The sequence below is a fragment of the Cydia amplana genome, chromosome 3 (assembly GCF_948474715.1).
Source record: "Cydia amplana chromosome 3, ilCydAmpl1.1, whole genome shotgun sequence".
Classification (NCBI taxonomy): domain Eukaryota; kingdom Metazoa; phylum Arthropoda; class Insecta; order Lepidoptera; family Tortricidae; genus Cydia; species Cydia amplana.
The window spans coordinates 6,006,875-6,034,319 of NC_086071.1; the positions used below are offsets into that span (position 1 = coordinate 6,006,875).

A 27,445-nucleotide genomic window follows, 5' to 3' on the forward strand; every position below is an offset into this window, starting at 1 on the left:
TCATATTTTCACTACTTTATTTCTGTATACTTATTATACATATTTATCGTACAATAAGGGAACTGAGACGTGCACAGCCAGCAAGGGGGTTCAAATATTGTATGAATAATGCGCTGGTCAGCTCACTAATACAGTCTGATTGGGTATTTCTATAATTATTTTCTGGCCTATCTGCTTCAGCGGTTTCCTCCTCAAATGTATACCGCCATTTTTGCATGATCCGTAGCGTCCTTCAAAACACTAGCAATAGGTACCAAGGTACCTATTACAAGGGTCGTTTGTAATGACGGGGGCACATCCTGTGCTGAGTTAGTACCTACTGGTTAGCAGTGCCGGCCCGAGCCCTTGATCAGGGTAGAGCGAAATCGGATTTTGGCGCCCTTCGTTGAAGTTGTCAAGGGTATTTTCCACCCCCCGCCCCCCTCGCCACACTCGCGTCTTTTTTTTTTCTCATATGCCGTTTTGGCGCCCCCCTTGCAATCCGGCGCCGAGAGCGGCCGCTCCACTCGCTCTACCCTAGATCCGGCCCTGCTGGTTAGTACAGTCAAGGTTTTGAAAATCGAGACGGACAATGTGCCAAAATACGCATTAAATACGTTAATGTATAGGATTCTTCGCCGTGTATACATATTTGTAATGTATACTAACCTATCAGCACGATCAGCAGCCTCCTCCGCCACACTGGCGAGCCGCCTCCTCAGCGCCGCCGGCGGGGCCAGCGGGACGTGGGCGACCGGCGCGGGGCTCCGCTCCCCTGCGGCCGATGACGCCGAACTGTTGTAGCCGGAACTCTCCGGGGACACCAGCTCAGTGCCGGCTCCTTCGCGGATAAGCAGCTCCAGGCGGCCCGATGCCTTCATGGCTGATATAGCCTGAAAAATGTGAGATGCATGGATCAGGGATGTTGCGGATGCCGATTTTTTGACATCCGCGGATGCGGATGCGGATGCCGATTTTTAAAGGCTCACATCCGCGGATGCGGATGTCAAGATAGTACCATAAAAAACGTCAAATATTACATTTTAGTAATTTTTATTTCAAAAAACCGGCCAAGTGCGAGTCGGACTCGCGTTCCAAGGGTTCCGTACATTAAGTCCCACTCACGCTTGACTGCTCATTTCTAATAGGTTTTTTTGGTTAATGACTAAATTACCTAGCAGTCTAGCACTTAAGCCAATGCTAAGACGTTCCTGTACCGACCTGTTCCAAATCCGCATCCGCATTAAATCCGCATCGATTTTATGCGGATGCGATGTTGAAAATCATGCTGAAGTTCCGCGGTTGCGGATGCGGATATTCGCAACATCCCTGGCATGGATGTATATTGGGTTACCCAATAGTTGTGTGGAAGAGATCGCTCTTTAGCAATAAGACCGTCGATTGTGTGACCTCTACTTTTATGTTTGTGATTTGTCGGTCTCTAACGCTCTAGGAGACAATATATTCTATTGGTTCTTAAACACATCCCTCGCACATCTCTGTTGGGAACGCAGCCTGGATATTTTACTCATTTATTGGGTATGACAAGCTTATTGTTTTGCTTATGTCCTTGTCCTTATCTTATAAACCAGGCCATCAAAATGTCTATTGGGGTCAATTTCTGAACACGATTTTTTTTCTGTCCGTGATGAAAATCGCGGGTTAGCATCAGATAATACTTACCATTTTTTTTTTTACATAAAGAAGTCACACTTTCACACCGAGTTCCATATGAATTCACTGATTAATTGGTTTTTAGAGTACACTTAAAAATACCTAAAGGCTCAAATTACTGCTCCCGTGCCCTGTCCGGAATCTACTTTTGAGCATAATGAAAAATCCTACGAAAAATTCTACATTAGTATCACTAATTTAGTGTCAAATACTTAAACTAGATGATATTTAGTATCACTGAGCACATACACTATTAACTTCATTGTGGTAAATAACTCGTGATCGATATTTAAATTTTGTCCGAGCGCGCGAGTACAATTTCGTCGGCAAAACTCACAGGGCTCTGACAGCCGAAGTCTGTATTTGAACCGCCTCGTGTCCCGCCTCACCTGTACTGGCAGTATTCGGCTGTCTTTCAAAGCAAACGGATGTACGTCAAGCCGTGGCGTGTTTGAGCAAATCGCGTAAGTATTTCGGAATCCGGGTGGGCGACAATTTTTTTCTAATTTCGATGCCCCTTATAAATTTTATTTTCCACATAGCTTTTCAATAACAATTGTCATATTTAGGAGCCCTTTATGTATCTTTATGTAAGCGATAACATAACAGTTTGGTCAAACACGATTTAAATTTTTGGCGAATTTTTTTATTACGAATTCTAATTTCCGTGCCCTAATTCCCATAGCAAATTTACCTAAAATAGCTGATTAAGTGGCACGGGAATTAGAAAGTATTACATTTATTGTCAACAAATCTTTTATTGGGGGCACTTTAAGTTAATTGGCAATGTTTACGTCATATTATTATTACATTTATGTATATTGGCATTGAATATATATTATATGTAATAATAATATGACGTATATCTTTCTATTTTGCATTTAAGGAAATCTTAAAGAATGCACAAAAATTTGTGAACGGTTTTTTAGTATAAGTACTATAGTACATACAGGGTGGACCCGAATAACCCGGGCAATTTTAATACGTAAGGTAAGGTGGGGTAAGACGACACCGGGGTAAGACTATCACTTGTATGGAATCCTTGTACTGTTAGTCTTGCCCCACCTTACCTTATTCATTGATCATATTATAAAATTAAAATATTATATAAACATAAAACTATTTCTGGAATTATTACATATTATAATACCTGTACCTAAGGTTACATGAAACAAAATGAATCAAATTTGCAATGTTTTTTTTTTGTAAATTTGACAGCTGACAGCGTATACCGTATAAAGTTTAAATATCTGGGAGACCGAGCTTTGCTTGGAAAACATATACCTACCTAAAAACTCAAAAATGCGCGTTTTCCCAGAGATAACACCTAGCTAGATCGATTTTTCACCCCAAAAAACCCTCATATATGATCAAATTTCATTCGAAATCGTTAGAGCCGTTTCCGAGATCCCCGAAATATATACAAGAATTGCTCGTTTAATAGATTAGTTGTTATAAATTAGCTTTTCTAATACAAGAAAAAATAAATATATATCCTATTCTTACTATATTATAAATGCGAAAGTATCTCTGTCTGTCTGTCTGTTATCTCGTTACGCTTAAACCGCTGAACCAATATCATCTTGATGATATTTGGCATGGAGATAGTTTGAGACCCGGGGAAGGACAAAGGATTTGGGGGCACGGCAGTGCCGCCGCCAAGTCGAGCAAAACAAAGTGGCACGGCCGTACCATCAAATCTCAATAACATTCTATCAAAATAACATTTAATGCACTTTACAATCCCTTAGTTTTGTCACTGACACAATCACTCACGATCATCATTATTTTAAGGTACTTCTAGCATACCCAAATTTGAAACGTAATTTGGTTTTAGCTTTTTAAGCCAATAAAAATCTAATAATACTGCAATATTAGTCACGTTCTAAAGATCTAATAACTGCATAAATAAGTTTGTAATCCCATAGAAATATATGCGATAACAACGTTACCTTTTAGTTCTTACAATTAGTAGGGAAAGTAAAGGTACACTACGACGTACGATGTGAGTATGAATAAAGATGTGTATACATAGTATCAGTATGGTATGGGTATGATTACCTGAAAAGAAGGACAGCCTACAAAAAGAGATGGGATCCTATCAAAAACATTACATGTAAAAAGATGCAAGTCTCGCAACGCAGTTCTTCTACTACAAAAAAGTTTTGAGATGTAATTGGAAACCAAGTCGGTTATTTTAGTCAGTGCCAGGGGGTATTAAAATCGTAATACTATTAGATACCTTATTAGGGTTCCGTAGCCAAATGGCAAAAAACGGAACCCTTATGGATTCGTCATGTCTGTCTGTCTGTGATAGTCTTACCCTACCAAGCCTCATATGTGGTCAAACAATTTTTTGTGTTATGAATTTATGAAGGCAGCATATTCGATTTCTTCAGATTAACTTACACAATAACTTCTTCTCACTGTGCCCCTATTTACTTATTTCTTAGTATCATTTCCTATACGGCCATATACCAGATCATACACCTTGTACCTATCTACATGCAGATACATCATGACACTTTTTAATTTAATGAATAGTTTTGTATGTATGTATGTATGTAAGTAGGTATTGTTTTGAAAATTTCAAATTGAAATATGTACATTTTACTAAGAAAGAGAGATTAGTTGCCATTAAAATCAAGGAAACGATTAGTCAAATACGTAGTTTTTAGTGTATCATACTTTCGTAGATTTGTCGTCCGAAACTAAAATTAAAGAAGGTAAATATGTTCGATGCCGCTTCAGTATGGTTAAAGTCCATTATTGTAGATTAAAATATACATAAATAATAGTTTTAACTACCAAAATAAGTTAAGAAAACAATTCCTGTGCCATGTTCTAATTTCCGTGCTAGTAAAATCTAATTCCCATGGACACACTAATTCCCGTGCCCTGACCAAAATTTTAAATTGAAATAACTTTTATAGTTTTATGAATATTTTTACCCCATAAGAAAATTAATGTTTATTATATTTTTTATCAAATTATCAGCATAATTGTTTTTGTGTAATGTTAGTATTTCAAAATTCCATGGGAATTAGACAAAAATGCTCGTTTGGTGAAATTGACCCATTGACTCCTCATTCATCAAAATCCATTCGTAATTATGATACGATCACACAAACATACATACATAGGTAGCTGAAATTTTAACCTCAGCATAACCCTACCCGTAGACGGATTATGTAAATGTTTTAACTCAGAAATCATACTTGAACCCATTAGTCGGGTTCAAAGTGTAGGTACCTACTATTAACCGGAATTCAAATACTACATACCTATTTAAATAATGCTGCTACTATTTATTTATTAACTAATATAGGTAGGTACCAGTGGCGGCGCGTCAAACATATGCATTTGCATAGGCAAGCCGGGGCTAATTTGGCTTACATAATTATTTCCTTTAAAACTCCTGCTCAAACGTCCAAAAACAGGGAAGCCGGTGGGAGTCGACTTTTATGGACGCGCCGCCACTGGTAGGTACCTTAATACCTTTATAATTGCAACTTACATCATTAAAAGAAACGTTGGCAAAATCCTGTCCGTTGCACGCTAGTATCTGGTCCCCCGGCCTCAAGCCCGCCTCTCGCGCGATCCCGTTCTCGCGCACGAACTGCACGAAGATGCCAGGCTTCCACTCGGGCCCCTTGCAGATCCTGCACATCATTAAGAATGTTTACAATCGATTTGGATAAAAAAGATTAAAAGTCTAAAATAGGATAGGAGAACATGTATTATACAAATATCAGTAGGTCATTTGAATTAACCTAGGTAGTAACACCTTACTGTATCACAGGTAGAGAGAAATAATAAATTTTTCAATGATATCTATGTATTTTAAATTATCTAACACCTTTAAACGAGCAATTCTTGTATATATATTTACTCTTAGTACATTTCGGGGATCACGGAAACGGCTCTAACGATTTCGATAAAACTTGCTATATGGGAGTTTTCGGGGCCGAGAAATCGATCTAGCTAGGTCTTATCTCTGGGAAAACGTGCCTTGATGAGTTTTTATATGTTTTCCGACCAAAGCTCGGTCTCCCAGATATTGTATTTTAAAGTTAACAAAGTTTATACTTCTAAACTGTACTTATGCGACATTTAACAGGCGAGTAAATTATGGAGGGGCACGCCCGGCGCATTTTCTTCGTACTCGCCTGTATGCTTTTTCGAAGTCTGTAGGGTAAGGGTGCTTAATTGTTTCATATTTGGCATGAAATCATGAATGCTCCCGCCACTGATCGTTGATAATGATAACTATGTTGACTGCATGTACCATACGTTGTAGGTAAAATGAATAAGCAATTGTATGTATGGAGCTCCGTTACAATTAAGCGTTCTGACGTGTACCTACTGCCATGCCAGGTATTGCTGGGTCAGATAATATTATAGTACGTAGTGATTGCCTTACCCGCAGCCCCGTCTGGCCCTGGACTGACCAGGATGGACAGTCGCAGGTCGGACATGTGCTCTGTGTCGTGGCACAGCACAGCGTCCACTACGACGACTCGTAGCCTGCCGCTGCGGAGCCAAGCAACGCACGGCCTGACATATACTACCGCGACAGCGACTCGTGTCGTGGGTATTACCAGGGGCCGTAGCCAAGATGACAATCGATGATAGAAAACGCCAATCAAAACTTTTCTATTTGTTCTCCCGGAGATAAAATAAGTAGATTACGTAGCGTGTCTCACCCGCAACCTAGTTTGGCCCTGGGCGGAACCAGGATGGACAGTCGCAGGTCGGCCATCCGCTCCGTGTCGTGGCACAGCGTCGGCGACGACGACACGTCGGACCCCAGCGACGCGCGGTCTGACACGTATTGCCACGACAGCGACTCGTGGGCTTTGCTGGGACATATTTAAACCGTGTTAACCTTGTCAAATCGGATATGTTTTATAATTATTCAAATTATTTGCAAATACAAAAGTGGTTTAGGTACATTGAGTAACAGGAAAAAAAATGTCACCGATTAGACTTTCGCAATCGAGTGCGAAATATGTAATAAATTAATAATAATATCAGGAGACACTTACTCTTTTATTGGTAGCATTCCCACATCTGTAACAACAACAAGGCCATTTATCAAGACCACTTAAACAGATAAAACATGGATATAACAAAACAAGCACGGGTGTAGTGTTTGCAAAGATAATGACTGTACATAAGTAGGGTATATCTGATAAAAAATGGTTGGAATGTGGTCTACGTCTAGATTTTAAACGACTGGAAATTTGCGTAATCGAACAAGCGGTTTGGAAGCTGAATTTGCCCACGCACTTTCACGATTAATTTACAAACAAAAATCTGTGCCAGAATCACACCCACCTCCGAGACGGCGTAACGGCTGTGAAATTTGATTAATTAGCATATTGGTATTTGTACCTTCATTGTTAGTAAAAAAACCGGCCAAGTGCGAGTCGGACTCGCGCACGGAGGGTTCCGCACCATCAACAAAAAATAGAGCAAAACAACAAAAAAAACGGTCACCCATCCAAGTACTGACCCCGCCCGACGTTGCTTAACTTCGGTCAAAAATCACGTTTGTTGTATGTATGGGAGCCCCACTTAAATCTTTATTTTATTCTGTTTTTAGTATTTGTTGTTATAGCGGCAACAGAAATACATCATCTGTGAAAATTTCAACTGTCTAGCTATCACGGTTGGTGAGATACAGCCAGAGGGCTTACCGCGAAACACGTTCGACGTGTTGCCTCTCTGTCGCACTTGTAAGTTCGTACGTAAGTGTGACAGGGAGGCAACACGTCGAACGTGGTTCGCGGTAGGCCCTCTGGTGACAGACGGACGGACGGACGGACGGACGGACAGCGGAGTCTTAGTAATAGGGTCCCGTTTTTACCCTTTGGGTACGGAACCCTAAAAATAATAGAGTCGGGTGTCAGTTGCATAACAATTAATGCCGTTTAGCGAGATACATGTATCATTATCGCTAACAATGTTTGATCAACAGATATAGCGCCTGCAAAAAGCCGTGTGTCGTTCGAGCGTTAACTGATTATTGATGAGTTACAAAGTGAATGATATTCATTCCATTATCGCACGTGTAACGTATCCATTGAGATACATAAATCAATGAGGATTACATAAGTATAATTTACTTTTTAGGGTTCCGTACCTCAAAAGGAAAAAACGGAACCCTTATAGGATCACTCGTGCGTCTGTCTGTCTGTCCGTCCGTCCGTCTGTCACAGCCTATTTCCTCCGAAACTACTGGACCAATTAAGTTGAAATTTGGCACACATATGTAAGTTTGTGACCCAAAGATGGAAATGTAACGTAAACAAATGAATTTTAAATATGGAGGCCACTTTTGGGGAGTAAAAGAGCAAATTAAAAAATAAAGTTTTTCAAACTATATCGTGTTGCATATCAAATGAAAGAGCTCATTTTGAGAATCTCAAATATATTTTATTTATAATTTTAAGATAAATAGTTTAGCAGTTATTCCAGAAAATAGGCAAAAAATGACCATTCCTCCCCCTTTATCTCTGAAACTACTGGGTCTAAAATTTTGAAGAAAATACACATAATAGTTCTTTACCTATAGATGACAGGAAAACCTATTAGAAATGTGCAGTCAAGCGTGAGTCGGACTTAAGTACTTAGTTTTTGATCCGACCCCTACGGGTTGTTTAAAGACATTTAACTCACTTTTCATAAAAAAAAAACATATTGTTAAAAATACATGTAACGTAAAAAATTTAATTTTAAATATGGTGGCCACTTTTTGGGGGTAAAAAAAAATTAAACTGTTTATTTCAGTAAAAAGACATTGTATTACATACTAAACTTAACTACTAATCTTAACGTAAAAAGATTTTTAAATTGCTTACAAATTCATTTTTAATGGTTAGGTACATAATAGACAAGACCGTAATTAAGTGATTTCGGTGCACTGCCCTCTCATTTTAACTAGGTATTTTTAAAAGAGTTTTTTAGGTAAAAGAGCAAATTAAAAAATAAAGTTGTTCAAACTACCTATATCGTGTTACATATCTAACATATCAAACGAAAGAGCTCATTTTGAGAATCTCAAATATATTTTATTTATAATTTTATGATAAATAGTTTAGCAGTTATTCAAGAAAATAGGCAAAAAATTACCATTCCCCCCTTTATCTCTGAAACTACTGGGTCTAAAATTTTGAAAAAATACACTAAATGAAGGGTACACGGAAAGAACATGTCTAGTCCCTTTTTTTGGAAAACGAGATTATTATCTCTAAATGAAGAGCTCTTAATGAACTATTGGTTATATCTTTTGCTACCACTGTATAATAAATGTGACACAAATTTTTTTTAGTTAAATAATACCTGGTCACGGAATTACCATACGTTTTGACATTGTTCTAAATTTTAAAAGCGCGATTACTCAAAATGTTACTGAAGTGACAAGCATGTTCTTTCCGTGCACCCTTCAAATAGTTCTTTACCTATAGATGACAGGAAAACCTATTAGAAATGTGCAGTCAAGCGTGAATCGGACTTAAGTACTTAGTTTTTGATCCGACTCCTATGGGTTTTCTAAGACATTTTACACACTTTACAAATACATGTAAAAATACATGTAACGTAAAAAAATGAATTTTAAATATCGAGGCCACTTTTGGGGGGTAAAAGAGCAAATTAACATTAGCATTTCAAACTATATCGTGTTACATATCAAATGAAAGAGCTCATTTTGAGAATCTCAAATATATATTTTTTATAATTTTAAGATAAATAGTTTAGCAGTTATTCAAGAAAATAAGCAAAAAAATGATCATCCCCCCCCCCCCCCTTTTATCTCTGAAACTACCTGAGTCTAAAATTTTGAAAAAAATACACTAAATAGTTCTTTATCTAAAGATGACAGGAAAACCTATTAGAAATGTGCAGTTTTTGATGGTTTTTTTAAAGATATTTTACTCACTTTTCAGTAAAAAAAACATATTGTTAAAATTGTGTAATGTACGGAACCCTTGGAACGCGAGTCCGACTCGCACTTGGCCGGTTTTTATGTTTTTTCTTACACCACGGTGGCAAACAAACGCCACTTCATACTAAGCGGAGTCAGAGTATAAGTATAATACGGCTGTAGCAAACAGTTCATAGCTCGATTACGTTTTAAAGAATGGACATCATCATTGATTGCATCACAGTAATCCGCGGTGGGTCCGAAGGGAAAGTAGTGAAGGGACTCACGTCTGACTTTGATCTTGAGGCGTGACTGTGACGCGAGGTAGTGAACCAGCTCGCCGTGCACCGCGTCGTCCACTCGGTAGCCGTTCACGCTCACCAGTTGGTCGCCCACCTGTGGACACAGAATAGACACAAGTTCAATATTGTAACTTGCCGATTTCGATGTCAGCTGCGATTATTACGTTATAAATGTTATAATCATGGAACTTTGTGCGGCGTTTAGTGTACGCCTTGGAGGATACAACTAAACGGAGTAGCCATTAACAGGCTTTCCCCTCTGTCGAAAATAGGCGCGGCCAACGGTCATACACAATGTATGGACTGACGTTTATCTGACATGGCTATTTTTACGTTACGCATACATTTGACGTTCCCCTCCCCCGCAAAAATCGGCAGACTGTTTTGTACAGAAAATTACAGACATGGCGTCTCCGTTTGATTATATCCTCCAAGGTGTACGCAGTGACGGTGACGTTGACGTAAGAACTGGCATTTTGACATACGTTGAAGTGGTACTAGGAGAGAAAACTACAAGTTTATTTATATATTTTTAAATAGTAATTAATAATTGATTTATCGAACTCATACTGAAAGGATCAAATTATTAAGGGTCATTATTTTGGACTTTACAAGCGTAAACAGTCTTGGAGGATATAATCAAACGGAGACGCCATGTCTGTAATTTTCTGTACAAAACAGTCTGCCGATTTTTGCGGGGGAGGGGAACGTCAAATGTATGCGTAACGTAAAAATAGCCATGTCAGATAAACGTCAGTCCATACATTGTGTATGACCGTTGGCCGCCTATTTTCGACAGAGGGGAAAGCCTGTTAATGGCTACTCCGTTTAGTTGTATCCTCCAAGTAAACAGTATTTAGGTATTTTGAAATGTCGAGGAGGCCGTGCGCGTTGGAGGATCTGCCATCTTGTCGCCTGAATCGGAAACATAAACTGTAAATAGACACTTCACGCCAACAACAGTTTACGTACGTTTTCTCATGCATTGTAGGTTCTGCCATCTTGTGGGCTACATTGGAAGCTTAAATTTGATATTTGTGACGTCCCACGGATAAAGGTACCTTATGGCCTTTGGCGCTTACGCTGTTATTAACGCCGCTCCGCCGCCGCGCGCTATTATTATTGCGGCGCTATGCGACGTAAGCGCCAAGTGCCATAAGGTACCTTTTGCCGTGGAACGTCACATTTATACTTCGAGCCAATAAACAGGGGGCTCCTATGCAGGGCTATAACCGCGAAAATCGAAATTCGTCAATTGCGGGCATTTTTCTCTGTCACTCTAATTACGTCTTAATGAGAGTAAAAGAGAAAGATCCCCGCAATTTGCGAAAATCGGTTTTCGCGGTAGCCCCCCTGCATCTTACAGTTTGTGTCACACGTTGATTTTAACACTTTTTTTTCACTCTCAGTTACATGTATGGAGTGTCCTCCAAAATCCTTTTTTTTTAACTAAGTAAAGGCTCACAAAATACACCTATATACACCTATGTTACAAATTTTATTAAAATATACCTAGCTTATAGTTTTTGACAAGACAAGACAAATTACATATTTATTTTCTCAAAAATGGACGGCAAAGTCGACGTTGCCGGTTAAAAAATAGGTCGCGAAGTGCGTAGTTTATGGTCATTCAAAAAATTAAAAAGTTAAAAACATTGCAGTCTCGATTTCGGGACTGCAATGTCGCATACAAATTCCATTATTTAACGAGTTCCAAACTTTTTAAAACTTTAAATGGCCGTATCAAATGAAGGCATAGGTCCCTTAAACAGCCAAACAGATGATCAGCACTTATTATTATAAAGCCTATAACAGACTATCGCACCGCACCGCGACCTTGGAGCGTCGCACCCATAAGTGAGAGCGAGAAACAGATATCTCTTTCTCGCTCTCACTTATGGGTGCGACGCTCCAAGGTCGCGGTGCGGTGCGATAGTCTGTTACAGGCTTAATGTTGGTACCGCGACTATTTAGGTGTCTCAAATAGGTTAGCGTATTTTCAGCAGAAAAATACACTTCTTTTTTTTTTAAGGCGGCAAGCAAATTTTTTTAATAGTTGTATTTTTTTCTGTGATAATTAGAACGTTGCTTCTGTAAGTTCTGTAAAATATTTCTATTTCTTGCACCATTTTTGAGAAAAGCACTATATATGACTCGGCTGGAAGGCTACTTGCTGGCTTCGGATTCAATTAAACGGACTCCCAAGGTCGTCCGTTTAAAACGAATCCTCAGCCTGCAAGTAGCTACTTCCGAACCTCGACAATAATGTACTATTGTAAACATAGGTAACAGTGCTGGATAGGTACAAAAAGTATTTGAGAACGCTAATATGTTTTGCCGATAGGCATACAAATTTGAAGGTATAGGTACGAGTACACAGGTTTCAGTAAAATATCTGTGACATACGGCCATGATGATGATGATAATGATGATAGTTGATGGACGGTCGGACAGACTATAAGGGTTCCTTTTTTCTGTTTTGGCTACGGATCACTAAAAATACAGAATCCCTGGGAACGACTCACACTTGGCCGGTTTTTTCTTCATGAACGCTAAAACTTCAAATCATAGATGTATCGAATTGTAATTAATCAGCACGATTAACTATCAAATCCGCATTCCTGCGGCACTAATAAATAAATCAAGCCAGTCGGAAACGCGAATGCTCAAAGGTTGTACCAGAATAATATAAATAATGTATTTCTCAGATGTCGAAATAACAATGGAGCATAAAGTTATTAGTTGGGCCACAGTTGCAACACAGAGGCAGTTCGCACTTCGCTTGCTACAAGCCAACACACCGCAAATCAATCCCGCCGATTTTTAGGGTTCCGTAGCCAAATGGCAAAAAACGGAACCCTTATAGATTCGTCATGTCTGTCTGTCTGTCCGTCTGTCTGTCCGTCTGTCTGTCCGTCCGTATGTCACAGCCACTTTTCTCCGAAACTATAAGAACTATACTGTTGAAACTTGGTAAGTAGATGTATTCTGTGAACCGCATTAAGATTTTCACACAAAAATAGAAAAAAAAACAATTAATTTTTGGGGTTCCCCATACTTCGAACTGAAACTCAAAATTTTTTTTTTCATCAAACCCATACGTGTGGGGTATCTATGGGTAGGTCTTCAAAAATGATATTGAGGTTCCTAATATCATTTTTTTCTAAACTGAATAGTTTGCGCGAGAGACACTTCCAAAGTGGTAAAATGTGTGTCCCCCCCCCCCCCCCCTAACTTCTAAAATAAGAGAATGATAAAACTAAAAAAAATATATGATGTACATTACCATGTAAACTTCCACCGAAAATTGGTTTGAACGAGATCTAGCAAGTAGTTTTTTTTTAATACGTCATAAATCGCCTATTTACGGAACCCTTCATGGGCGAGTCCGACTCGCACTTGGCCGCTTTTTTATATTTCAGAGCACTTTAAGATTTGCCTAATAGTACCTATAGGTAGGCAGATGGTAGGTTAGCATTAGTGAATAAGTTTACTTACAATCAAACTGAAACAAATAACTATTACAACGTCCTAATTAAGTACCTATCTATTCCTACTAAATTAGTAGTAAAGTACTAATATTATAAATGTAACTCTGTTTGTACGTCTGTTACCTCTTAAATTCAGTATTATATAGAGATAAGTATTTTGAGTTTCAGGGAAAAACTACGATAGCTTCTATGCAGACTACGTCGCGACAGAAGCAAGTACAAAATAAATTAAATGTGATCAACTACAATACAAATCTAAAAATTACTAATGTCTTAACCTAAACTAGCAACTAACAGAGCAAAAACTATTCATAAAATTCGCGAATCCCTCCAGATGCAAAGGAGCCCATCACGCTCGCCGCGTTGCCACGCTGAACCGCGATGGACAACCTACAACTCAACTCATATCTGTTAAAACTGATGAAATGGCCTTTCAATACCCGTTACAAACCACGTCACTATATTGTCACGCGTAGTTTTTGCACGTCACGGCTTTGGAAAACATGCATAGCGTGGCCTACTTTCCTCGATCGTCAGTGATCGACAAGTCGCAGTTTTCTCAAAGGGATTATAGTAAGGTACCGGTCATTAATTTCATTCCACAGACCGGTTGGTTTCACTCCAGTCCAGTGCTTACTTCTAGCGGCTTGCGAAACTGTTACCGTTGAAGGTTGATATTTACCTTCAAATCGATCTGTTATCGCCTCTAAATAGTTTTTGTTGAAAGAGTTTTTGTTGTGGCATTTATTAATGGGATTGGTTAAGCAGTTATTGAAAGTGACGTCACTGTGCACGCATGTTGCACACGCTTCTCGGCTCGCGCCTGCGTTGTGACGAATAGCACTTTCTTCACGTTCGTCTCGGTCGCGGTAAAAGAAGCCGGACAGGTCGCCTCGTGGCCCACATATCGGACAACTTTCGATCAGACTTTCGTTAAAATTTGCCTTTTTTGCGAGACACTCGAGGACCACCAGACTCGTCGTCGCCGGGCCCTCGAAATTTACTTTCATTATAACATCTTGTGTGGTACTTTATATCATATACCTATAGAAGCGAATTTTCACGCATACCTACTCAAAATAATGAACAAGTTAATGTACCGAAATGACCGTGTCCGAAAGGTCGATTTAACGGATTAAATAATGGGCGTGAAATATCTTGTTATTAAGTTTGTTTTCATCAGTTGCTGAAGGATTGTACATGACTTGCGTAAGTTTCATCTATGGCTGTGACAGCTGTGTATACTCGTGTAACAGTTTTATTGTTCCATGCAGGTAACAATCACCTGCCGATGCGAGTGACTCACGCTGCGATAATAAGGTTTTGTTAAAACCGTAGTTTATTGCATTCGTTCTCTTCGTCAATTGCTGAAACTAGGTGACTCATTGCTCGGCTCGTTCACGAGTACACAGTATAGGTACCTACTGTAATAATTGTAGTATTTACTGAAAGACCGACTTTAATACTTAATATTGTATACTTATTATAAATTGAAATTAAGACTAGGTATGTATTTTTTTAAGTACTTACAGTCATTAATCATTATCTTCTGTGTGTATCATCTATAACGTGAAATTTATATTTCTAGGTACAATTCGATCATACAACTTAGCCAAAATTGTTTCTGCTAGGTAGATAGCACGCTTTCCAAATTGAATACTTATTTCGGAACTCCTTTTATAGCAGGAGCGATTTGATAACATCGGTGTTACAAGTACAAAATTCAATTAATATCTCTGATAAAACTCTGCCTAAAAACATACTAGTACAATCACATTAAGTAATGATTGCTTACGTAACCTTCTTCTCATCTGATTGAACAAAAGTTTTAGCTTGTTGACTAAACGAAGGACAGCATTTAACGCTTTTCTATTTTAGCGAATGTTACACAATAGTCGTAAGTGTTACTTAGATGAACTGAAAGACTCGCACGCAGGCGCACTTGTAGAAAGTAACCGAGTAGAAAAGAGGAGTTCGGTATTTGCCTTTGTATCCTCTTATCTTCTCCAATAGTGAAATCGTTAAAGCAACCATACTATTATCAGTATAAATATTAAATTACTTACATTATTGAAAGGCCCTAAATAGTAGAAAGAGAGTGGGTTGCAATTAAAATGACTCACGCACACACGCGGATGTGTATGTGTCGCAGTCGGATTGTATAATCCGCCGTATTACATTACGGCTAGCCGTTTTACAAAACAGGGGCGTTTTGAAATGCGGCGGTTCGACGATTAGCCGGATTGAATGCGGCTAAATGAAAATCCGCCGGAATGTATTCGGCGCCATACGTTCTTCAACACGGCTAGCCGTAATGTAATACAGCGAGTCATTAGCCGCCGCTTTGACAGTTTTTAGTTCCCATTTTTAACACTCGTGGCGCTGCCTGTCATAACAACAACAAACTATGAAAAACGCTGGGGTGTCCATCAAATCTGGAGTTCGTCGGACTGTTTCTTTTCAAAAAACATTTCCTTCGCAACTTAACTAGACGGAGCCCCGCTTTGCGGGGCTCCTATTTCTGAGCGGTTTGCCCTTCGGGCATCTGAAGCTACCTAACGAACCTAACCTACCTACCTATTGATTTAGTGAGACGTCCGTGAAAACATTACACTTTGGGGAAAAAAGCGTAGGTAGGTAAGTAGGTTAGGTTCGTTAGGTAGCTTCAGATGCCCGAAGGGCAAACCGCCCAGAAATAGGAGCCCCGCGAAGCTCGCTGCCCCCTGTTTTTGGAAAATAAACACATGTAGTGCGGTGGGACCATGGTAAAAATAAATTAAATTGCAAACATTGTCAAACTCCTGTTACGTAGGCGACCGAAAGAACTGGTCACTCTACAATCTAAATAGTAGATACGATACGGCTAAACGTAGGCCGCCTTATTGAAGAACGTATCGCAATGACAATCCGGCTAATCGTCGAACCGCCGCATTTCAAAACGCCCCTGTTTTGTAAAACGGCTAGCCGTAATGTAATACGGCGGATTATACAATCCGACTGCGACATATGGGTCCGCTGCACGGGAACATGGGCTACTTCTATTTCTAATTATCATACTTATGCGTATAGGTATTTTAACATGGGTACTTGGTATTTTTGCAGTTAGCATAGCTGCCATGATTGATTGATTAATAGCTTTCAGCGAGTGAGCGGGTTCCGAGACTTGAATGAAGATAAGGGTAAATTAGGGTAGGTATCTATTTATAAGTTTCCTCTGTCTGTCTGGCTAGGCATTGAGCCCAAGGTAAGTCATCTTTTCTTTGCAAACTACACACATAATTACCTATGTTAAGGCGTTCGATTTGAAGGCCAAGCCAAATTGTAAGACGTATTAGTTAAGGCATTAGTAGTTTGTAGTTTTTTATACTCGTAATCATCAACTGTCCAATTTGGATTCAACGTTGAATTAAGTAGTGATTAAGATATATGAAGTGTTGACGATAGTTCGACGATACACTAGGACTAGGCATACAGTTTGCCCGAACTGTACCTACACATAGGTATTTCCCAGGATTCTCGACAATTGTCTCAAAACACCCCATTGTTAAGTTGAAACAACGGCGGATGTACTCGTGAATTTTTCGTAACTTCTTTGTTGAGGAAGTAATCGTGTGAAATTCAATTCAGACTAAGAATTTTGTTTAAAAATTATCTAATTACGCATATATAGCTGTGACCATTAATTTAAACAATCACTCGTAAGTCTTTTGGTTCACAATTTCACTATGAAAGTTTTAGTAGGTACTAAATATCTGGGAGACCGAGCTTTGCTCGGAAAACATATATAAACTCAAATATGCGCGTTTTCCCAGTGATAAGACCTAGCTATATCGATTTATCGCCCCCGAAAACAGCCCCGAAAGCAAATTTCATCGAAATCGTTTGAGCCGTTTCCGAGATCCCCGAAATATATACATATACTTATAAATAAATATATACATATAAATAAATAAACAAGAATTGCTCGTGTAAAGGTATTAAATAGGTAGATAGATAGATATACCTACCCTGGATGCTTCGTTCAAAATCCAAAATGATTTTCGGGATTGCCTACCCGATTTCCGGAATTACCCGAATAAACCTTACATTATTTATATGTAAGTATGTAAAATCTTAACATGCTAATATCAGTTCAGTCTGGCGGAATATAATTATGTAAATATCATTTAAGATTTTGTGATAAATAAATTAAAAAAATATATATTGAAGTCACTACATATAATAATCATAATTAAATAAGAGCTAGCTACCAACTATTGACCTTGTTACCATTAACATTCAACCATATTTTAACGTGAGGTTTCATTAACTAATAATCACTAAAGTACAAACAACACCCGTGATACAATGGGTTACCTAATAAATCACCAGTTCACCAACGGCTCGCAACTTGGCACTTCACAATGACTAATGAAGTATTTGACCTAGATGATGACAACGCTGCTCAAGCAGGTACTCATTTCGTTGTAGATTGAGTGCTGCTAAAGGAAACTGCGCTAGTTACGTGAGCGCGGAAAGAATGGAATGCGTCTTGCGACAAGCAATTCGGATGTGGGTAACTTGTATGGTGGTACAGTTTGCAGAGTAAACAGGGGAAGCCTGTGACTCTTGTTGTAAAATATGTAATTTATTACCTATAGAATAATAGGTACCTATGTGCAAGTTGCAAAAGTTCACGAAAAGTTGTAGAAAATTACACTTTAATTAAAGGAAGTTTCAATTGTGAAAAAGGAACGTTTCGTACTGTGTACAAATATTTGAGATGACTCCGATGACTCCGAAATTTATATCTATGAGGAAAATTTTGCAACATTTGAACAAATTCAAAGTCAAAGTCAAAATATACTTTATTCATGTAGGCCTAGCAACAAGCACTTATGAATCGTAACATACATATTATCTTAAGCTAATTATCAGAGCAATTTATTGATGTTATTATTCCATAATAATATTGGATTATTAGAACATTTCCGTCGGCAAGTTTTGCAAATTCTAGGTTCTGTGATAGTTATGTGACAGATTAATGTTGACTGAGTATATATTTTCCTATTTTAATATTTGCGTGTGTTAAAGCATTAAGGGCTAATGAATTTAAATAAGTTATCGCATATGTGTGAAATTTCGTCAATTCCTTTTGGGAGGCAACTATTAATAACGCGACTAGATTGATAAAGAAAAATCAAAAACATAATAAATAAATATTGTGGTTATCTACCCCTACCCTACAGTAAGCTATGGAGCAATAAGGGTTGTGTTGTGGGTACTAAACGACGATATATGTATATATAATAGATAAGATACTTAAATAAGTTAAATACGTAGAAAACATGCATAACTCAGGAACAAATAACAGTGATGAACACACAAAAAGATACCCTTACCAGGATTCGAACCCGGGACCTCCTGCTTCGTAGGCAGGGTCACTACACTACCGCCTGCGCTAGGGAGGTTGTTTAATTAAATAAAAGCTTTCTTTAGAAACTGTTACTCTCTCGAAATAACCCGAGTTTACCCAACGTTGCTGGGTAGTGAGACAAAGTGCTGTGCAAGGTGTTCGCAGACGTCTGTACGAGTATCCGTGAAACCTGGCTCGTGGGAATCAGTTGAGACGACAAAAAGTGTCAACAGACTTAATCTCTCCCTTTAGCGATGTGAATGGACATAACAAACACAGAAATCAAACAATGACATAATGCTACATTGCCCAAAGTCCGTACAAAAACCACACCAAGAACTTTGTAAGACAATATGACAAAAGTGACTGTCTATAATGGGAAAACGAAACTAAAGAATTTATTACAACAATTGAACATTTAATGAGTGTGTGGATGCAGTGACGCAATAAAGACAGCTGGCTATAGGTTCATGAGCTGGCTATTTAATGAAGCAGATCTCGGGATAATCGTCCGTGGATTTGTAGGTACGAGTAAAACTGCTTTTGCACAACATCATAGTAGGTAGGTACCTACAAATAATTTTACTGTAGAGATGTGTAAAGTCTATTTTTTTTAATTCGGTAGACTAAAATCACATTTCATAGTATGAACATAAAATGTAATTTCATACTATGAAATGTCATTTTAGTCTACCCAATAAAAAAATAGACTATAGGTAATTTACCTACTCAAGCGATACATTTATTATTCATTCATGAATGAATGAAATGTAGGTATTCGTTGTTTTAATTACACGTCTACCCAAAAAAGGATTGTATTGTTTATAATTCATTGAAATCAATGGAATAGAATCAATGTATAAAATTTAGTGCTAACCACCATTTGTTTGTTAACCTGTTACTATTGGTGGGATGGGAACCTATAATTGGCTTTCTGTTATTTACATATATACCTAACTATTGTACAATTGATAGCTGTTGGTTCTCCGAATAATAAATAAATAAATAAAGAATACCTTGAGTCCTTGCAGATGAGCTTCGGAGTTGAATTCCACTTTCGAGACGAAGAAGCCCGTGGCGTATTCCCGGCCCCCGCGCAGCGAGAAACCAAAGGCGGGCGCGGCGCGGCGCGCGCGCATCAGGCGCACCACGCGCACGCGCCGGTCCACGGCCACGCTCGCCCCGCGGGAGCCCGACGTCGTCGACGCCGTTGACGTCCCGTACATGTTGGATCTGGAAGAGATTTCCAGGAATTGACGTGAGCAATAGTGGATTGCACGACAAGAGCGTCAAACAACTATCTAAACTCCATGATAACAACGGCTTGAAGGACAAACAGGTTAATAGATGGATGTGCAAAGTTAGACACAACAATTATATGCTTACTTTGCTCCCCACTGGGTAATTGTGCACCCCATGTGCTCCAACAGTTTTTAGACCTTTCAAAACTTCATTTAGGTACCTCAGTGTTTACAACTTGATGGTAGTAATGGTATACTTTAGGTCGGAGTAGGCACATTTTACTGTAGGTACATTATTTGTTGTTTATTATAAATGTTTTGTTCTAGTAGTTAGATTTACCCGTCTTGAGAATCTTATAATCGACTTACCGATTGGAGTCCCTCGACATTGAAAATATTAGTTTCCATTTGCCAGTTAGTATACCAGTGAAGTTTCCAGGAAAAAACGGAAACATAATGTTAGAAATATATTCACAGTTTCATTGAAATTAAGAAATTGAGATAAGCGTATTTATTTACTCGATATTACGTTTCATTGCAACAATACATCCATCGTTCAAGTAGGTACACTTAATTTTGGTTCGACATTGAGATAAAGTAAGAAAAGATCAAATGATAAAACTGAATCATTACGTTGTATATCCATAGCTATCTATTGATAACAAATTCAGCATTGGCTATACTACTTTGCCTTGAGATGAATGTTCAAGGAAGCATCGCAGTGGCTGGTGGATTTTATAAGCGGAAGATTTTCTAATATTAGGCTTTACCCCGTATGATAGAATCCGTACACCAAAGATTTATAAGATTGGTAGTCTAAGGAAAAAACGTGCTTTGGTAAGAAAAAACCGACCAAGTGCGAGTCGGACTCGCGCACGGAGGGTTCCGCACCATCAACAAAAAATAGAGCAAAAAAATCGTGTTTGTTGTATGCAACAGAGATACATCATTTGTGAAAATTTCAACTGTCTATTTTTTTATTCGGTAGACTGAAATGACAGTTAATAGTATGAACATGAAATGTCATTTCATACTATTAACTGTCATTTCAGTCTACCGAATAAAAAAATAGACTTTAGCTATCGCGGTTCATGAGATACAGCCTGGTGACAGACGGACGGACGGACGGACGGACAGTGAAGTCTTAGTAATAGGGTCCCGTTTTTTACCCTTTGGGTACGGAACCCTAAAAAGTTATTCTCGAATAGATGGCGCCACACCTTTGGCCTATACTCGGCTAGATGGCGTTGACAACACCGTTTGATATTTAAAAGCCCATCAACGTGCACATGCACACTAGCGCCACTGCTAAATAATCGTAATTATTTAAATTTAACTAAATATATTTAAAAAGCGGGCCGCTACTTACTGTATCTTGCGTTAAAGTACCTTTTGAATACATCAAACTAATTTTTATGTTGCTGGATTCGTCAATCAATGCGTCCAAAGTTAAAACGGCCGTTTTTGTTTTTCGAGTTTTAGATTGACGAATCCAGCAACATAGAAACTAGTTTGATGTAGGTACCTATTCAAAAGGTACTTTAATACAAGATACAGTACGTAGCGGCCCCCCTTTTTTAAATATCTTTCGTTAAATTGAAATAATCACGATTATTTAGCAGTGGCGCTATTAGTGTGCAGTGTGTGCACGTTGATGGGCTCTTAACAATTTTAACACATATCAGTGAAAGAGCATGGATCAAAATTATATAAAAAAAAAGCGGCCAAGTGCGAGTCAGACTCGCCCATGAAGGGTTCCGTATTTAGGCGATTTTATGACGTATAAAAAAAAACTACTTACTAGATCTCGTTCAAACCAATTTTTGGTGGAAGTTTACATGGTAATGTACATCATACATATATTTTTTTTAGTTTTATCATTCTCTTATTTTAGAAGTTACAGGGGGGGGGGACACACATTTTACCACTTTGGAAGTGTCTCTCGCGCAAACTATTCAGTTTAGAAAAAAATGGTATTAGAAACCTCAATATCATTTTTGAAGACCTATCCATAGATACCCCACACGTATGGGTTTGATGAAAAATTTTTTTTTGAGTTTCAGTTCGAAGTATGGGGAACCCCAAAAATTTATTGTTTTTTTTCTATTTTTGTGTGAAAATCTTAATGCGGTTCACAGAATACATCCACTTACCAAGTTTCAACAGTATAGTTCTTATAGTTTCGGGGAAAAGTGGCTGTGACATACGGACGGACAGACAGACGGACAGACGGACAGACGGACAGACAGACAGACAGACATGACGAATCTATAAGGGTTCCGTTTTTTGCCATTTGGCTACGGAACCCTAATAATAAATAAAATAAAGCTCTCCAAAGGGCCTCTACGTGTTGGATCTATATCCCCACGCAAGCCTATCAAAAGACCGGGATTTATAGACCCGTGATCCCAAAAAAGGAGATACAAATAAAATAAAAACATTGATACATAAGTACACCAATAGAACTAAATCAGACATCAAAGGGCCATAAGGGTGTACCGAGTGCCTATCATAAAAGTTAAAAAGTTATCGCTCATTGCCCTTTGCACGTCTAGTACTTACCGTGAGGCTTTTACTACTTATGAGGCCAATATGTCCATGATCGGCAAACTGCAGTTTTTCAATAAAATATTGACGGCGGCAGCGTTGAAGAACTTTTGCTATTTCGTCTTAGGTATAGATTCCTACTCGAAACTTTTCTAATAAGCTCAAACTCGATGTGGTTGAGTCAAACACAAAACTATGTTCACGTTTTTCCTGTTAATTTTCTTATTTAACCCTTATCCATATACCTAGCCCCATTTTGAAAGCCCTATGCAACGATACCCCATACTGTAGGGTTAAAGCGAAAAAAAATTACACCCCACTTTACGTGTAGGGCACAGGTACCCTTACCCTAATTTTTTTTTTTTTTTATTTATTGTACGACTTTATCGGATTTATTAAATAATATATCCATGCTAAATTGCAGCTTTCTACCACTAAGACTCACGGAGCAAAGCCTCGGATAGACAGACAGCCAGACATCAGACAGACGGACATGGCGAAACTATAAGGGTTCCTAGTTAACTACGGAACCCTAAAAAGAGGAATACGTTTCTATGAAGACGCGGTCGTCCATTTTCCTATTAACGCTGTATCGTATCGTAGATAAAGAGGTATTTATCCGGATTAACCTAAAACAAGAAGCCGTGGAAATGGCCGACTGTGAAATTGCTCACGTGCCGCTTAATGCCATTGACAAAATACTAAGCACCGCGGCGTACAGCTGTAGGTAAATCGTTTGTGGTTTCCTGGTCGGACCAACAATAAATGCAAAAGCAAAATCTGCAGTGTTTTCACTAATACCGTTACATTTTGAGACATGATTCAGTGCCAATTACTTTATCCATCACAGAATAATGGTGTCCCTGAGTTCCCAGACATTTGGGAGGCATGCGCGGAAGCGAAGCCAATACGAAGAGACCCTTTTGACACTGCCCTTGCTCGTGTCACGACTCATGAGAATGAGACACTCGTAAAGCAGCACCCGCCAGGGTGTATCCTGGACTGTTGACAGTTGATGGAGTCTTAAATGTAAGTACTACTCGTAATAGCCTACGAGTAGTACTTGTGGGTGAAAATTATGGACTATTATGGGATATAAAACCGGACGCCTGCCCTAGTAGCACGGTCGCATTTTTATCATTTGTCACCATGCCTGTCACGTTCTAACAAGTATGTAAGTGCGAAAGTGACGGGCATAGTGATAGTCGATAAAAATGGAACCGTGCTAGCTATACCTATACTGTTTTATTTCCGACAGTTATTGTTATCGAAATTCGAAAACCTATTATAATAGGCATTACCGTACAATACCCACATTATATAGATTCCATTAATAAAGTGGGTATCTACTTTTGCAGCTCGCTGTATCTCTACATAAAACGACTACTATTTTTATTACGTTTGAAATAACAGATTTGAACGTTATCCTCCTTACCAACTTACCTACCCTACCCTACACCCTAATTAGAGTATAATACGCTAAATAAAATATCGTTGATGTGGTAGTGAAATGAAAGCATGCAAAATGCAAAGATAAAAGCGTAACAAGAACCCGCCTCGTGTGACGAGCCTTTACTAAGAATCTAGCGAAGCAAATCTTGAAGAAGCTATTCGTTATTTTCCTTGACATTATACCTAGGTACTCCAATAGTATTACAAGAAGGCGGTGTGCAAAGCAAAGGTCGTTTTAAATGCTAAGGTACATTTCTGTTCTAAGCCGGTTCCCGTAATGAATAAGTTTAAAGTTGTTAAAAATAACTTAGAGCGGAGTATTCAATTAAAGCTGAGTAAATGTGATAGTATATTTGTAATGAAAATTGCGAGATAAAATAATAATTTCGAAGTATTGACACTATTGAAGTACCTATTGTGCACGAAGCAACAAGAACAACGAATGCAGACTAGCAAATCCAGTGTAACTATTTATGCTGTTTTGTTCGTCGTTTGTCAAAGGTGCAAGGATGTCAGGTCGGGCCGGGGAGGGGGCAGGGCTGTAGTGCAGCCTCCTCGCCGGTGCAACGACCTCGGTGCACAGCCTCCCGGCAACTCGCCGCTACCAATGCATACCGTTCCGTACACCACGCTCATTGACACGTCGCTAAACAACGACATTAGCTATTACCTCGCTCGCCTCCGACAACACGCGCAAGATTAAGCACAAACGACCGACTAAACCTTTCTACCCAATCTTCTGTTACATAAATACCGGTTAGCCTCAAAAGATACCGCAATGCTATTAATTCAATAATTGAATGAACTGTAATTTTACCATATTACAAAGACGCATATATAAATATGCATAATTTGGAGTACGTACGTATATACGGAGTGGAAGTGAAAGTAATAAACTTGTTGGTTAAAAGTAGCCTTCTAATACAAACTTTGTTACGCAACGCCAAGTACAATACGTAAGTTGTTATTCCCTAACTATTCCTGAAACGTGACACGAGAACGGTTGCTTCAAATCTTGACTGAGGAATCTAAGAGGTAGATTAGTTCGCAAGTTTGCATAACTAATGGAAAACGGCTGCATTGAACTAGATTTTAAAACAGATGAACGTCGCCATTGTTCTTTGTGTTTTTGGCAACCTAGAGGTGTCACAGTTTCTGAGGTCATAGTTGCCGGAATCTATGAGATCAACTTGATATGATTGATGTAACTACGTATGTGCAAACCAAACTGAACACATGTTCAAGGATGTAAAAAAATATTTTTGATAGCATGATGTTTAGCTAGTCAGCGGGAAGTGCCTGTACCTATTGATTAAAAAAGTTCCACAACGGAATCAAATTAAATACTTAGGTAGAAACTGTAGCAATTGGGACAGGTAGTGTGCGATACCTATCGGGCGGGTGGCGTAGCTCCAGCGCGGCGCCGGCGCAGGTGGCGCGGGCGCTCGACCGTGAATCCCGCGGCCCCAACTAACAACTGTTCCCCTGTTTTTTTTCTCGGTCTAGTCGAGAGCAATGGCCTCACTCAAACAGCTTAAAATGCGAAAATCACTCTTTTTGACAATCGTTCTAGTCTTGTTCATCGCGGCGATAGCAATAAAAAGACCTGTTCTGAGTTTCGAGGAAACATTCTAGTTTGCCGGTACGTAGGTATTGCTCGGAGATAAGGAACGTAACGTAGGTAGGACTAGGATGTAAACGTAAAGCGTTTTTACTTAGCTTGGAATATAGCAAGGATGCAATTAAACACAATGCATTTAGGATATTACTTCATCACAATGTCGACGTGATGGATCAATACATATTGCTAGGAAACGGAAACCAAAACGACGAGGGCGCCTGTTTGTTGGGTTGAGGGAAATAGGGGATTCATTTCCGCTTAAAACCGGGAAGCCGAGTACCATGCACGTAGGTATACCCAAGGTTCCTACCTTAAGGAGGTATATAAGGGATTCGGTTACAACATTCCCCTACTGAAGCCAATAAAACTATAAAAACCAGTAAACCTGATACTATCGATCCAATCATTTCTTAAAACTGTACGCAGAGTTGTCTTTCATACTTCATAGTCGGTACCTTTAAATTTTGTCCTTGGGAATTTCATGCAGTTAAGGGACATGTGTACTTAGTATGCGGTCAACCAAAAAATTACAGTTCATTTTGGTAGGTACGTTACACTTTGACACGGTCCAACTACCACACTGTTTCGTTACTGCGTCAGAGTAAAGCCTAAAATGTCGAAACTAGGCTGACTGACTGTACCTGTTAGATTGAACTGCGGTGCAAGAACTTAGCTGTTTAATGCGGCAAAGGCAAAGAGAGAAAATTAATTACTTAATTACAGACGGATCTTCTTAATGTATACTCGTACTCTATACTCATACTCGTATATGTTTTAGTAACTACTTATTTATGGCAATTCGACGTTTTTCTTTAAATTTAGTAGACAATTTTTTGAATTAGTTAATTTTACTGTTAAAATTCGCCTTAACCGTTTACCGCATACGAAGCCATATACAGTGGAAACTGGATAAGTGGAACCTGGGTTAGTGGAAAACCTCTTTAAGTGGACCCAAGTTCTCTTTAAGTGGAATTTTGGGACCTCGATAAGCGGAATCAATTTTTTCGAAAATTTCTTATTTTTACCTCTGTAACTGGAAGCAGCCGTCTCCGAAACCTCTATGAGTGGAATAGCTCGGCGTTATAAAATTTGTATTTTTAATAAACCGTCACAAGGAGGGTAGTTTGTTTCGTTAACATTATGGTTCGTGTTTTAACTACGTATTTTGTATGAGATCAGACATCGTTCAGTTTGGTTCTTTTAGCCGTGTGGTAGAATGTAACTCAGGTCAACAAACCAAAATGACGGATTTTTTTCATTAAAGTACAATCGGTACATTGATTTATTTAACCATACTGGTTTCTCTTGCATAAATAAATATTAGGAGTGATTTTGTTTTTGAAATTTTGATAATTGTATATGAGTACTGTGGATTATTTACAGTATTGCTTTTTTTAAAGTCAGGATTTCATACCTATTTTTTGTTAATAGGTACATACATACATATTTAATAAAAGATGTTTATTTAAGTCTTGATCTTTTATTTGACCATAATACGTGACGTGCCCTCTATAAGCGACATTACTAGCATCCACAACCTCTGTTAGCGAGAGCCTCTGTAAGTGAGAAAACGTTTTATTTGAACCTGGTTAAGTGGAAAACTGGATAAATGGAAAACCTGGATAAGCGGAACTAAACAGCCGGTCCCTTGCGATTCCACTTATCCAGTTTCCACTGTACATATATGGCGGATATAATATTCAAACTCTATTGACAACTATTAAAGTTCAAATTTAAACAAATAATTTTTATTACATGCAGTAAGGGAAGGGGTTAAATACACCTAGTACCTATATATAATAAAATGTATACC

General features: G+C 38.7%; 1 protein-coding gene across 3 annotated transcripts in view; it reads right to left on the reverse strand.

Moving 5' to 3' along the window:
• The window catches only part of LOC134662427 (uncharacterized), a 69,686-nt gene that overhangs the window by 31,462 nt on the left and 10,779 nt on the right, over positions 1-27,445 (reverse strand). For all 3 annotated transcript variants that reach the window (XR_010098070.1, XM_063518647.1, XM_063518646.1), the window contains exons 2-7: positions 19,788-20,004; positions 9,871-9,979; positions 6,702-6,726; positions 6,360-6,515; positions 5,171-5,315; positions 649-872 (exon numbers count right to left, since the gene is read on the reverse strand). Coding sequence is in view for 2 of the 3 variants with exons in the window: in XM_063518647.1 (XP_063374717.1) it covers positions 649-872; positions 5,171-5,315; positions 6,360-6,515; positions 6,702-6,726; positions 9,871-9,979; positions 19,788-19,997 (869 nt within the window). In the remaining variant the exon portion in view is untranslated. The remainder of the gene's footprint in view (positions 1-648; positions 873-5,170; positions 5,316-6,359; positions 6,516-6,701; positions 6,727-9,870; positions 9,980-19,787; positions 20,005-27,445) is intronic.